General features: G+C 44.8%; 1 protein-coding gene across 1 annotated transcript; it reads right to left on the minus strand.

The window, feature by feature from the left end:
* Window positions 1-500: 500 nt before the first annotated feature.
* Window positions 501-13,627, minus strand: supt16h (SPT16 homolog, facilitates chromatin remodeling subunit). The gene is made up of 24 exons (XM_004079948.4): window positions 13,268-13,627; window positions 10,439-10,531; window positions 10,190-10,360; window positions 9,955-10,107; window positions 9,726-9,872; window positions 9,419-9,570; window positions 8,710-8,882; window positions 7,524-7,614; window positions 6,382-6,455; window positions 6,200-6,312; window positions 5,624-5,689; window positions 5,433-5,531; window positions 5,208-5,323; window positions 4,300-4,453; window positions 4,089-4,216; window positions 3,744-4,006; window positions 3,527-3,645; window positions 2,880-3,118; window positions 2,723-2,798; window positions 2,457-2,626; window positions 2,256-2,385; window positions 2,058-2,184; window positions 1,914-1,988; window positions 501-1,193 (listed from the first exon to the last, which is right to left on the minus strand). Exons 1-24 carry the CDS (start codon window positions 13,331-13,333, stop codon window positions 1,090-1,092), a joined length of 3,099 nt encoding a protein of 1,032 aa, XP_004079996.1. The 5' UTR covers window positions 13,334-13,627; the 3' UTR covers window positions 501-1,089.
* Window positions 13,628-14,654: the final 1,027 nt, after the last annotated feature.

The following is a 14,654-nucleotide window of genomic DNA, read 5'->3' on the forward strand; positions in this document are numbered from 1 at the left end:
AGTCTTACCCCCCCCCCCCCACCCCATTTTGAACCTTCCTCCTGTGTAGTGAATGTTTGGCTTCTCCTATGGTGGTTGGCGGCGCTGGTTTGAATCCCGGCTGGGTTCTCCTCGTGCACCTGTGGGTTCCCTCCACCAGACCGCCAACGTGCTTCATAGGTCAATTGGTGTCCCAAAATTGCCCCTGGGTATGAATGAGTGTGGGCTTGCATTTGGTGATGACCCGTTCAGCGTGTGCTGGCTTGGCTGCTGAAGCTCTGAGCTTGAAAGGTGGGTTCTGAAAATGGTAGATGGGTTTCTGGCCACAGCGCGATGATTCTTCGGCTCACAGATGGAAAAAAAAAACTTTGACATTTGTAATTATTCAATGTTTTGACTTTAAAACAAAACCCTAACCCGGTTATCATAACCATTTACAGCGAACGGTTGGAAAAAAGAAAAAAAATCTGCAATCCCTTCAAACTGAACCTGAAAGAGAAAAACAGTCCAGAGAAAAGATGCCAGTTCTTTTAGATTTTATTACAAAAACAGGATTTTCAGAGTCAAAAGTACATCATACCTACCCCCCCATGAGAGAAAACATGAAAGTGTGACAGGTGGTGTGAGTCTGAATGCAGGAGTTTACAAATCCCATAAAAAAGAACAGGAAACGTGCATCTGCACACCCCCCCCCCCCCCCCCATTTAAAAAAGGCAAGTGCTCAACTTCAGCTTCAACTTTAACAAAAAGATGAAGACGAGGAATCAGGATGTTTCCATATAAAACAATTGGCAGAGAATATTCCATCTTTTATTATCACTCATTAAGAAAAAGATTTTTCAACTGAACATAAACAGTAAAACCAAATTTAACAAACACACACAACCAAGACGCCTGGTGATGAAACAAAGAAGAGCGATGAAGACCAACTGTCCTGCTGCCGGTTCTCTTTTTACAACCATGATGCACCGGCAAGCCACGCCCACAGGTTTCTGCATCTATGTACACATTTGACATATGGGGGGGGGGGTTTGGGGACACGGAGGAATCCTGGGGTTTGGCAGTACGCATGGATGTGCGTGTGTGTGTGTGTGTGTGTGAGTGAGATGTTTAGTTTCGCCGCTTCTTCTTGGTGGGTGGGGGGGCTGGTGCTGTCCGACCCTTCCTCTTCTTGTTGGACGGGTCTTCGTCCTCGTATTGACTCTCTCTGTCAGCTAGAGGGCAGCAGAGAGAGAACGGCTTTAATAAAGATGGGTTCACATCAAACGCCATTGCGCGGCAGGGGCGTCCGCTAATATACAGACATGGTCACAGGTCCTGTCATGCAATTTGAGGGTCAGGCGCGGCGTGACGGTCTGGGAGCAGCTGATTTTGGGCAGAAGAGCGAAAGGTCCATTATAAATATCTGAACTTCAGCAAAGGTTTGGTGTCGTGTACACCAATCAGGAACTCAGCTTTGTGATGTGTGATCTGTGATGATGTAATCAGTGGGAGGAATCCAGAACCAACATAGAGAAGCTGATCGTTCCCCTTCTGAACTTTTTGATAATATTCTTCTCTGGATCAAGACAATAGTAGGGATGTCCCAATCCAATAATGTAATTGGAAACCGGGCCAATCACCTAGTTTTTAGAATCGGATGTTTCGTCAGGGATCGAAAATTTATTTTAATCTTATTATAAACAGCGCTATAAATTTCAAGCTTTATTTTATGAACACATTTTGTGGGCAAGTGTCCAGCAGTGAATTCATCAAAAACAGCTGGAGGATGAATATTCGCCGCATGAATGGCGTTTGGTTTAAATGCAGCACAAGTCATCGTCATCCTCCTCCTCGGCTGCAGCTTCAAACTTCTCCAAACATTTGCAAATTGGAAAGCAAACATGGACTTATTTGGTTCCAAAACCAGAGCCCATTTGCCTGCACACACAAACCTTTGCGAGCTTCCTCCTCCAGCTCGTCCCAGTCTTTGCCGCTCTCCTCCTCGCTGCCCAGCGACGCACTGTAATCTGAAAGCACACAATCAATCAGACTCCGCCCACAGGCTCAGCGCAGGCAGGGGCGTTCAGACGTCCTACCAGAGTCTTCCGTTTCTGAGCTGTAGTCCTCATCACTGTCCTCCTCCTCTTCCTCTTCTTCATCAGCTGATGGGTTGAACGTTTCATCCTCAATTTCAGACTCCGAGTCTTCCTGCGCATCACTTCCCTGAGAAACAACACGATGGTTAACAGGTCGACACTGGAAAAGGACGATGGTTTTCCCAAAAGAACGCTCACCTCACTGTCAGGGTCCAGGAACGACCAGCCGCCCTGCGCAAAGAAGCCCTCGGGATCGTCAACGATGGTCTTCATGATCTTGGTCCAGTTCAGAGACTGAACTCCTTCAGTGTATTTGATGTCACACGAGCTGAAATCAGAAGAAACAACGTCAAAGCTCTGCCTCTCATCACCCGATTGGTTTTTATCCATTGGCCTTACTTGAGCCACTCCTTGATTGGATCCAGTGAGTTGACAGGCACGGCGTTGATCATGGTGACCTTTTTGTTGTAGTCCTTGTAGACGATGACAACGTCAAAGTTCTTCAAGTGGAACTGCACACGCTCAAAGTGGACGAGCTCCACTTCATCCAGAGTCACCACGAACGGAGGCTGAGAAAACATTGGGGGGGGGGGGGGGTGTCATTTTACAGATACTTCCTGGTACATTTCAGAATAAAAACGCCTCTCGTGAAAAGCTTTACGCACCCATTCAGTGACGTTAACCAGAGAGCTGGAGGTGGGCTGCAACAAGCAGGTGCTCCTGTAGGGGGCACCCTGGAACCTGAAAGCATTTAATAGTCAGCGAATCCATTCAGAGTTCCTCCTTTACAACCCCCCCCTCCATGACCTCTTCTGAACTCACCCCAGGTCTCTGAAGGGGACTTCGAACTCCAGCTCCTCCTTTGTCAGCGTCTCCACCTTCTCGATGAAGTTCTTGAAGGCAGATTTCAGCTTGTGCCTCATCTCGCGCTCCATCTGCTCGGCGTACAGGTCGTCGCGGTCGTGCATGTGCTGGTGTTTGCCCAGGTCCGTGGTGATCTCGCCCACCTCCGTGTAGAACTGCACGTCTGTGTGTCGCCGTTTCCCAAACATGATGGCGTTCTGTAAGGCAGAATGGTCAGGTTGAGCAAATGAGCTGAAGGACAACAAATCAGAGACGCTTCAGAGGTCACATGATGGAAACATCTGAACTTTCTAATCAATCATCTTTTGATCCATTTTCAAAGTGTTCTCAGTTGTATTTTAATTAAGATTATGTCGTTTTCAAAACCAAAAAAACCTGTGCTACCTACCATGTGTGATGATTCACAAGATTTTAATCTTGTGAATTCTCAACTTTATTCTTGCTAAATTCTGACTTTTATCCCCTCATAAATAATAACTATATTATTGTAAAAGGTATTTATTTTTATGGCGGCCCTAATACTTTATCATATTAACCTAATTTAAACTGCACTGCCTTTTTCTTCTTAGCTAAAGGGAAAACTTGGACGCCTTTGTCAGCCGTACCTTCAGGTGGAAGTGCAGCACTATGATCATCTCGCCGTCGCACGGCTGGAAGATGGCATGTTTGATGTTGTTGTAAAGGATGTCCACCTTGTCTCCGCGTACGGATGTGAACCTGAACCCTGAGCAGAAAAATAAAGATGGCTGTTTGTTAGGATTCCTCCTCTGAGGGTGGTTTCGGAAGAGTTTCCCTTCAGGCTCATTGGTGAAGACAACCAACCGTTGGTGTGGGCCTCCAGAGAGCCCTGCATCCTCTTCTGAGCGATGTTGGGTCTGATGTAGAGGTCTTTGAGTTTGGGGTTGCTGCGGTTCAGGTTGATGACCAGCGAGTCCTGCTTGACGATGCCTTCCTTCTCCTTCTCCTCAGCCTCCCGTGTTTTGTAGCGCTTCTGCACCTCCTTGATGATGCGGAAGGCGTTCTGCAGGTTGGTGGAGGGCACGGAGGTGTCGCCAGGAGCTTTGAGGTTAGATGCTCGGTATGTTCTGTGGACAGAAGAACCAAAAAGTTCCAAACTGCAATTAAGATGGGGGAAAAAAAAGAAGTGAATTCGTCAGGGGCGCTCACATTTCTTTGACAAAAGTGGCGTCTGGGTTGGGGAAGATGTTTCCTTCCTGTCGCCCCAGAGAGCTGCCGGGAACGTAGAAGTTGATCCTCAGGTAGGTGTAGTCTCCTTCTACAGACATGCTGATGTTCTGCAAACACCAAAGAGAATCGGTGAAGACGGCCGTGAAATGAAGGAGCCCCCCACAGTTTAACAGCAATGTCCTCCACAGACCTTGATGGTGGCGATGTGGAAGGGCGTGGCGATGCCGAACACCGGCATGATGACCGTCTCGTACTTCTTGTCGATGTAGATCTTCATGTCTCTGATCTCCTTTTCTCTGGGCATCTGGGACACGTTTTTGTAGGACACATTGGATTTTCTGGCTCTGGGAGGAAAAGGGAAGAAACTCTGAACTTCTGGCACATGAGCAGACGGCCAGAACGCGGCACCGGGGGCTGGGGGGGCATCTCATTAGCCCATAAAGCAGTTGTTTCCTAAACTGAAGGAGTAATGCTACAGACACAACGGCCAAGTGATGCATATACAACAACTGCAGCCTAAATGGACATTCTTGAAAGCGCTTTTAGCCCATTATGCTCACACTGGACACGCAGGGAGGGGCCTGTTCTTTTTCTACCATTAACTAGCGCATCCCCACCACCTACAGTTGGAAGAGGCTTGGTGCAATATTTTGTTAATCTTGCTCCAGGCCTTTTCTTTCACAGCTCTATTCCAATGAAAGACTTGGTGTCACAAACTGCAATCCTTCATTTCTCCTCCATAATGAATTTTTTCATTATGGATCACCCAGATCAACTCACACCAATCACTGTTTTGTATGTAGAGCACAAAAATGGTCAGAAATGTGTGTAACGTCACGTGAATGTGGGAGATTTTAAACACCACTGTTCATTAGAAATGGCTGCTTGAATGCGTGTTGGGGGGGCGGTGTGACCGTAGCTTCAAATGTCAGAAAAAGCATCTCAATAAATGAACCAAATGAAGGAGCGTTGAGGTCACTTGGTCCTCAGGGTATGTCAGAAATGTTTTCATGGAGGTTGCGTTCATGCCAGGAGTTAAACCACCACCCCCCTCCCACACACACACAAACACACACACACACACATAGCCCAGCTCACTTCTGAATGTGCTGCTCTCCTTTCTGCTCCGTCAAACGCCGCTTGGCTTCTTCGTTCAGGTGGTTGGCCAGCTCCTTCTGGTGAGCCCGCCTCTTCTCCTCCGCCGTCATCTCATTCTGTGTTTGAAGAGGAGCAGATGAGTGAGAAAAGGGGAGGAGCCAAAGCCTGGGACAGGGACGAAAATGTCTGAACCAATGGGGTCAAGTCCCACCTCCACCAGCTTACCCTGGTTCTGTCTGCCAGCAGGGCGGCGCTCCGAGCTCCCTTCCCCAGCAGCTCCTCTGCATCGTCGCCATCTTCATCCTCATCATCCTCATCGTCATTCTAAAGAAATCAAAAACTAAAAAACTGCAGTACGTTCTATAAAGAATCTACTGTAGGACACCCCCCCCCCTTTAAAAAAAACCACCACCTACCTTCAGAAAAATCCCCACGTTCTTGATCTTCTTCTTGGCGGGGGTGAGGACAGCGGCCACCTCCTCCTGTCAGAGAGCAGAAAGCTGAGGCCAGTTTCTCTATGCAACAATGAACTAAAAACCGAAGGGGAGGGGCATCCTCACAGGTGCCCCCACCCTCCAAACAAGCACCTCAATAAATGGGATGGAGCATCATGACAGATTACAAAATAAATAAATAAAACATTTTAAAAAACTGAAATACAAATGTTTGATCTCGAGTTTCCCGCATTCAGATCCGTGTTTGATGGCAGCAATTCTCCTGGTCCAGCCCCACACGGCTCCGAGTGGACTTCCAAGAAGCTCACTCCTGATTGGCAAAAGTGGTTGCCATAGAAACGATGACCCAGATCAACTCGCACTCATCACTGCTTAATGACGCCATCTGGCTCCAACAGGGCAGCATCGGTATTGTGAAAAAATGGAGACTGAAGAGTCTTTTTCTATGGGCGACGTCACAGTTCTCATATTTAGTCATCCATCACTGAACACAGAAGGACTGGTGGGTGTGAGGAAACTTTTTGAGGAAGGACTCACCTCGTTGATCTGGACCGTGTCTCCGATGAACAGGGCGTACTTCTTGAGCTCGTCCTTCTTGGCGTCTTTGTTGACGAGGTCGGCGAAACCCAAACTGATGCTGAACACCATCCCTACAGGAACATATCAGCTGTGGTTCACAGAGGAACTCTAACAGGCTTTGGATGAGCTCTGCGTCTCACCTTTCTTCAGCTTGTACTGGTTTTTAGCGTTCAGAACCAGCGAGCCTTCTCTGAACTCGATTCCCATGGCAAAGCTGTAAGACAGAATGAGTGAGGGCGGGATGGGCTCGAGAGCGACCACACAACGGGGCTTCCAGCTTTACCTTTACAATGATATATATAGATAGAACTTTTCCTTGATACAAGAGTCTATTGCAATACTTATTTTTAAGGTTCCAAAATGAACACTCGCCAGATGAGAGTATTTTCTCCTCTTTGGTGAGTAAAAGTTAGAGGGCAGCAGCAGCAGACAGATCAATAAAAAGTGGTATTTTCTAAATAATAACAGAATTGAATCCACTGTTTTAGCAGCGTCCTTGTTTAGTTCCAGGGCTGGTGTTACACCAAAAACTGTGACCTGACAGATGAGGTGCTGCATCTCCCCACCCCGTTCCCTCGTGAGAGCTGCAGCTTTAATGTCAATGATGTACAATACCAATAAACATAAACATGATACTGTTTTCAGACTGTTTTTGTTTGATTTACTCTAAAATGTGATCACCTGGAAGCAGAATTAAATCTGTTCTTGTGTTTTCCCTGCATGTTTGAATTAAAGTTAGATGACAATAAAGACAAGTTCACACCATTTAGAAATTACATTTATGCACTTTCATTTTCTTCTATAAAAATTCAGATGGTATTTCTGTACAAAATGGTGTTCTACTTTGACCGCTGACTCAAAACTTAGATTCGGCCTCAGTGTGGAGGTATTGCAGTTATTTCAGGTCTGATCAAAACAGAGTAACATGAACCGTGCAGAAGGCATGTTCCTTCTGAAACTAGAAATAGTTCTCTTTTAAAACTTGAAGGCTTTTGCTTTAACTTTCAGTTTAGTTTGTAGTATAAATGCTATTTCTCATCTTAAAAAAAGAAAAGAAAAAGAAAATGGTTGCTTCGTGCTCCTTCAGAGAATTTGTTATGTTTAAAGTATGATAGGAAATAGATATTTAAATCCAAACAACCTGCTGATGATTACACATTTGTCTTATATTTGTCAAATTTGACCAATAGAGTTATTAGGATTATATAGTGATATATAGTTATTGCCTGATAGAAAAAAACCTAGATTGTGATACAAAAAATTCCACATCGTCCAGTTTTACCCAAGGTTTTTGGTCAGCTTGGACACCAGGTCAGGCTTCTCCTTCTTCACAAACTCTAGAACGGCGTTGTAGGCGTCGCAGATCTTTACGCCTGCAGGAGAAGGACAGAAATGTCACCATCACACAATCTAAACCAACACAACTCTACTGCTGACCTCTAACCCCAAATCAGGATGTCTAAAAAGAAAAAAAAAAAAAAGGAAATCTTCTGATGGAGATTCAAGATGACTCCTAAATCATGACTTCAGTCAACACGGCTTTTTATGCAATTTGGATTATGATCTAAATATTGTCACTTTAGCCTCTTCAGGCTTTTAAAGGACAGGAGGCTCTGCAGAAAAAGCCGTCCTGTCAGATAAACAGATTATATCCAGGCTCTGGTGAGTCGAATCGATTCTGGAATTCTTGGTGATTCCCAGCCCTAGTCAGAAACCCTGATCCTCGTGAGCTACTGCCCTGCAGCCAATCCTGCTTCAGTAATGGACCCGGTTCCCCCGATCCAGCTAATCAGCCATTACTGAAGCAGGATTAGGAACAGGGTTGGAGAGCACAGGAACTTTAGATGAAAGGACTGCAAGTCTTTTCTAGTCGTTACATCTCTATGCAGGTGTTACTGCATCTTTATCTGCTATCTTCTTCCTTTCCATCTATTGCAGCTGTAGGCAGCAAAACTTTAGGTGGAAAAAATTAAGATTTGTTGTTAAATCATTAAAAGCAACACTAACATTTATGTTTTGTTTACTGCTGAAGTGAACCAGGCAGTTGACAGAAAAATGTTTGAGTCTGACATTCAAGCGACATATCGTTCCTTTCTTTGAAAATCTTTGTGTTTTTATCTGTTCTGTTTATCTGGTATTAAATACATTTTAATTTCCATGCATCCAGGAAAAAAGAGATTGATATACCAACCATTCAGACATAATAAATTACATCTAAATAGTAAAAATGATGGAACGATTCACAAAACGTTTGTAACTGTTCTAAAAGATCTGCACACACACACAAACGCAAAAAGGATTTTTGTTTGGAATGTTTTCTAAACTAAAATTCAGAGGAAGGACAGTTCCTTCGATCATCTTTAAATGTTTCGACTAATAGACTGAAGTCCACCTGACCACAAGACTTTACAAGAAAACGTCCACCAGAACCTAAAGTTCCCACAGTCACAGGCAGCTCATGAACGCACCGTGCTTCAGCTCCTTCAGCAGCTCCTCCTCCACCTGAACCAGGAAGTTGTAGTTGTCCTGCATCTCCTGGGACGGGTCCACCATCAGGGTCCGAACTAGGTTGGAGCAGTAGGACTTGTAGCGGATGCCCATGGCACACGTGATGGCACCAAAGTGCATGTGGTTCTTATCACTGAGACGACGGTATCAGAAAATAAAGAAAGAAATAAGTCAGCCAGTGCGCTTTATGAGGAGCCACAAATCAGGAGGATTTCTTTTTAGCCATTTTACTTTTGGATATCCAGGTCTGAACACTTTAAACATCAACCAGAACTGACTCACTGCGACCTATATGGTTGAAATAAAACACATTTTATTTAAAAGTGATTAAAGCTGTGACGGAACAAAGAAACAGCTCCTTCCTTTGAGGTACAGTGCCACCTGGTGGTGACAAGCACAAACTGCACCAAGAAGAAGCTCCTTTGAAAAACATGCTGAAGTTGAACACTCTCTTCAAACAGGAACCCTCTCCAGGCCTGATGTTGAGCTAACAGTCCTCACACAGACCTCCTCAAACCAAAAAATTCCCTCTATCACATTAAGGGATTCTGGAAAATTCTTCAGAGCTGGAGCTTCCTTGAGCTTTCTGATCAAACCTCTGACTTTTGAGTGATGAGCTGCTGTCAGAAAAGAGTTTCTACGGGACTTTGTGCCAGAGCCATCACTCACCTGACCACGCTAAACTTCAGACTGTAGTTGCCCCCACTCTGGATGATGGGGGGGTAGCACATCTCCACTGTGGACGGGTCTGCACCGCCCAGGTACTTCTTCTCCTCGATGGCCTTCTCCACCGACTCAGCCAGCTTGCTGTGACGCACTTTCTGTTGAGGAACAGATGCATTCAAACAGGGAAAGCCAGCACAGCGCCCGTCTCAGGACCACCAAAGCCGCAGTCCGTGGGTTTACGAAGAGAAAGAAGATCTGATGTTCCCGTATGTTGACCTGCAGAGATCTCCGTTTGCCCCGCTCCTCTCACCTCGTCGGCATCAACGATCTCCATGACGCGCTCCTTGAAGAACTTGGAGTAAACCTCGCTGGTGATGGCGGCTGCTTTCTTCATCAGACCCAGCTCCCCGTCCTCCTTCACCGCCATGGTGTAGGCCACCACGGCACTGATATCCACCTGCACCCACGTGGCAGCGGCGTGATCACAGAGGCGTGAACAGAGGAAGCTGGCCTGGGCATCTGCTCGCGTGCCCCCTTACCTTCTCCAGACCCTCAGCGTTGAGCGCGTCGCCCCAGCTCTTCATGTAGTCTCCAGGAAACTTGTCCTTGCTGAAGATTCCCACCGTCTTCCCCTCTCTGCTGCCCTTGATCGCCTCAATCATCTTATCAAAGTTGGCTTTGTTGCTTTCATTCTGAAAGGCGAAAGGTCAAAGCTGGTGAACAAATCTTTGCTTCAAAGTCTGACAGCTCTACATGAAAAACTCCCCGACTCACCTTCTCTCTAGTGAGCAAAGTGATGGGCGGGGCTCCATTGGCGTTCTCGTTGCCTTTGGTTACAGCCACCTGTTTGAGGAAGTCCACCTTCTTCTTGCTGGCCAGGAAGATGATTTTGGTGTCACAAAACACCATGATGGTGTCCGTGAGCTCGTAGCCAAACAGCCAAGTCTGAGGGCCAAAAGCATGCCGGTCAGCTGAAAATACGGCGGCCCGTCTCTGGCCTCCCCTCAGACCCTGGAAGCTCACCTGTATGGCGGTGGATTTGGCGTACACGATCTCCTCATCGACCCCCACAGAAACTACGATGGCATCAATTTTACCAAACTCATCCTCTCCTTTCTAGAATGTACACAAAGACACACATTCATTGGAATTACGGTCAGGCTAAGCCAAAAAAAAAAAAAAAAAAAAAAAAAAGACTTTTTTCCCACTAAATGTGATTTCCAATGTTAACTGTCTTTTTTTTTTTTTCCTCCTTTCTCAGTATACTTTTTTACAAAAATGACAAACTACATCTAAAAAAAACTATCACTTTAACATCTCCTTTGAGAGTTCACCTGCTTCAGGTGTAAAAAACTAATTCGCTGTTGTTCTACCTTTGTTAGCAACAGTTTTCACACATTTTTTGCATCATGCAATTTGTTGCTCCAAGTCTGAAGTCACAAAATTGAACGAGTTCCATTTAACTGTCTTTTTCAGAGTAGAAGTCACAGTGAACTAGCACTCAGGAGAGACTTGTGTGATTTTTTTTTAACATGAACAGGCTCATATGTGTTATTTTCCCACCAACAACCAGTTGCTCTTCAGCGGTTGTTGCTGCTAGAAGGCACTGTAAGTGTATGCATCGGTATTTGTGACTGACAGCAACAGAGATGAATGAAGCAGCGTCTTTAAGAACAAAAAATGGAGGAGAATCTGATCGTCGTCTTCCTGAGCTTTGTGATATTTTTCTTACTTGCATCTAGACATTATTATTGTTTTTCATTTTTCCTTCCTCCGACTAATGCGGGACAGCAAGTCATCAAACTGGGTTACAGAGACGAGGAAGTACAGCTGAAAGCGCCATCATTCACACGCAGTGGAAAAAAAAGATTGCTAGACATTTTTTTTTTTAAAGGACTGAAAGGTCTTATGAACCCAGCCATGGAGATGTGTTTACTGAAGCTTTTGTAGAACTCTTCAAAATATCTCTTGTCGTTTCATTTCATTGTGAAAGAGTTATCCGGTCAATGCTTCTATGTAGCGATGAGGCTAAAAACTTGACAGTAGCTTCTACCACACGTGAAAGCGCCTCCAGCCGATGAACACATTTTTGGACAAGCATTGAGCATCTGCTTTGGCAGCAAACACAGATGTGACGCATGAATCGGGTTTGGTGTGAATGCAGTATTACGCCGGGGTTGGCAGAGTTGTTCTACAAACATATTCCGGAGCGATTTATATGTGGGGGGGTTTCCCCCCTTCTTTTCTATGCATTTTTTTTTTGCTGATGCGACTTGTGCTCCGGAAAAACGTATAGTCGGATAAATAAATAACTGGGGAAAAAACAGATCTGCTATTTTCATGTCTGCGCATAGCGAGAAATGGGCAGGCTGACCTTACTCTGAACAACAGAAGTCCAAGAGAGCTGTGAAAATAAAATCCAGATTTATCAATATACACACAACAAATTCAAATGTATCGATGAGATTGATTAAATAACCCAGCCCTCCACTCAGGTTTGGTGTGCATTCACCTTCTACTCCTCCTTTTTCAGGGATCTGACTAGACTAAGAGGCGTTATAACCTCAGCTCGGAACTTTCTGCCCTGAAATAAATGCATCTTTAGGTTCCCTGGATGATTCATAAAAGTACTACTGTGTTAATTAAAAACACAAACTTGGAAATGTGTTATGCATTCTTTAACATTTTAATCATGAACAATGGCTTTTGGAATCTCTCAGTCTTTAATGAGGCAAATAAAACACTTTCAGCTGCCCTCCATTGGAGTTCTGCTCCTTTACAAGGTTGGGTCAACAAAAAACTTTATTGAAATGAACACACTCTAAGGCATGATTAGACATTAGAGGAAAGCCATTCATGCAAGTTTGTGGCTTCCTCCCACAGTTTAGACACACGACTGGCCTAAATCAGAGTTTGGGTCTTGTGGTTCTGGGACTGATTGTGGGGGGGGGGGGGGGGGGGGGGTGCTGTGCTTGTCTTTGCAAGGGGCCACAGAGACCCTGATCAGGATGAAGCAGGGGTTGATGATGAATGGAAGACAATCTAATCCTGAGTTTGTGAAACAAATAGATCTAGGGGTTTGGTTGTGATGTTTGACCTTAAACTCCTCACAGCACAAGGGGCTTCTATCAGTAACTTAGTAACCTGTTACTCTACCCGAACCATAACCTAAAGTTTTCAGGTGAAAAAAGGCAGCATATATGAAGCTGAAACTTTGGTCTGGGATAAAAGTTCATCTGTAAGAATTGAGTTTCCAAACCCGCACATGCCGCAGAAACGAGTCCCATGCTGGCGCCGCGCGCTTCACATGGAGCCGGGATGCTGATGCTGTGATGCTAATTGTTAGCATCCTAGATTAGCATGTAGCGCTGGGACAAAGTGCAAACCGGCAGCAGCTGAACTTTAGCTTCAACTCACTCAGCCCTGTGATCGGTAGAACTTTATCGGAACCATTTCATTGAAATGTGTGTGTCCATTTCGATGAAGAGCGGCCATAAGCCGTCGTACTCCGTTAGCTGGTTGGTGAAGTTAACAAGTTAGCAGACTAGCTAACCCACTGACTGAATGAGAGGACCGCAGTGCTAACATGAGGCAGTCGCATGCGGGACCGAGGATCCCTGCGGGTATCTTACCAATGTGTCCTAAAAGATTCGCAAAACAAACACCGACCCGTAACTGCACGGTCTGGAGAACATCAGCGTTCGCACCCTCAACGCTCCGCTGGGTCCGGTGTGAACCCGCGGCTAACTCTCTCTGGGCTCCCACAGCGGCTTCATCATGTCTTCTGCTCAAAAATTACCTCTAACCGGGTTCTGCAGCACACCGACCCGCTCCGGGCCGAGCGCGGCTCACCTTCCAGTTGCTGTATAGCCTTTTGATGCGGCGGTAGTACGCTTCCTTGTCCAGGTTAACCGCCATGGCGAGCGCTCTGCTGCGAACTCCAGCTCCCGGCTTGGCCTCCCCAGCAGGCCGGATGAGGATGATGATGATGGTGAGCTAACAACAACGCACTTTCCTTCCACGCCTGCCGAGGTCCGAACGGCACTGACTGCAGATGCGCTCGGCTTTATAAGAACCGCAACCTTCTAGCTACGCGCTCATGCAAGAACCAGCGACGGGTTAAGAAAATGATCAAAATTACTCAAATTCAAACTGTTCATCTACCACTGTTTTCATACACCAATCAGTTATAATTAGACGCTCACCCCTCCCTCTCTACAGTCCGAGCCTTTTCCCTCCCCCTCTGTGCATATTCATCATTGAGATCAGTATACTTATCCACTAAATCTCCATGGTAACCATTGAATAAAAGTGTAAAGTAAGCCTAACAGAATTCAAAATAAAACTGCCATTTTTATTTTACTTCAACGCGTTTAATACATTTATTTTATTCATAATGACGTATTTTGTTGTAAACCGCAGTGTCGCCACAGCGCCCCCTGCCGTGTGTTGACTATCAATCTTTCCCGCCACGAAGGACCTTTCCCGCCACCATCTTCGAAAGGTTCTGCTGACGTAAATCTCGCGATACCACGTCCACTTGGCAGCCTCCAAGATTTGCGGGGGAAATTCAACAAGTTTTTTTTATTGAATCATTGTAAAATGTTAAAATCAAGACGTCTCCATCTTCAGAAAAACACTATCATGTCATGTTGAAACAACAGTAAAGGAACACATAGAGCACATCAAAACTCTGAACTCTTACATGAAATCAATTAAATGAAAAAATAAAATAAATAAAACAAAAGTTGTGAGGGGTTTAATCTAAGAGTTTAAACAATTGTAGCATATAGTAGCATATTGGATTTTTTTTCTTCTCCTTGCGGTGTTGGTATCTTGGTTATAACTTATATAACCGATTTATATGGGGTTTCATCTTAAAGAGTTTGCAGTTGTGGAAAAATTATTTTGTGGTTCAAATCAATCCTTTGATCATGAAGTCTTAATTTTTATTACTCAAGTACATTTTATTTCTAACAGAATTTCAATTTAAACAGTCTATTGTAATATTTTCACCTGTCAACCAATTATGAAAAAAAAAGTTTTTTTTAAAAAAAGCCTTGCAAAAAATAGACAAGGGTGAAAATCTAAATGCTGTTGAAGTTAATTTTTTTTTAATAAAGGTTAATAAATTAACATTAAAGCTTAGAATCAAACCATTGACTGTAAATGAGAACTGGATCAAGTGAGTGTGATATCACCCATAGAACATGACTTGCTTCTGTTTCCAATGAATTAA

Source organism: Oryzias latipes, chromosome 18, assembly GCF_002234675.1.
Source record: "Oryzias latipes chromosome 18, ASM223467v1".
NCBI classification, from domain to species: domain Eukaryota; kingdom Metazoa; phylum Chordata; class Actinopteri; order Beloniformes; family Adrianichthyidae; genus Oryzias; species Oryzias latipes.

Excerpts from the sequence above, each read along its gene's own strand:
- supt16h (XM_004079948.4), bottom strand. The coding sequence starts at position 13,333 with ATGGCGGTTAACCTGGACAAGGAAGCGTACTACCGCCGCATCAAAAGG. Across the intron at positions 5,532-5,623 it reads ACGTGGGGATTTTTCTGAAG|AATGACGATGAGGATGATGA; the intron begins GTAGGTGGTGGT and ends TGATTTCTTTAG. Across the intron at positions 4,007-4,088 it reads GCCACTTTTGTCAAAGAAAT|AACATACCGAGCATCTAACC; the intron begins GTGAGCGCCCCT and ends TTCTGTCCACAG.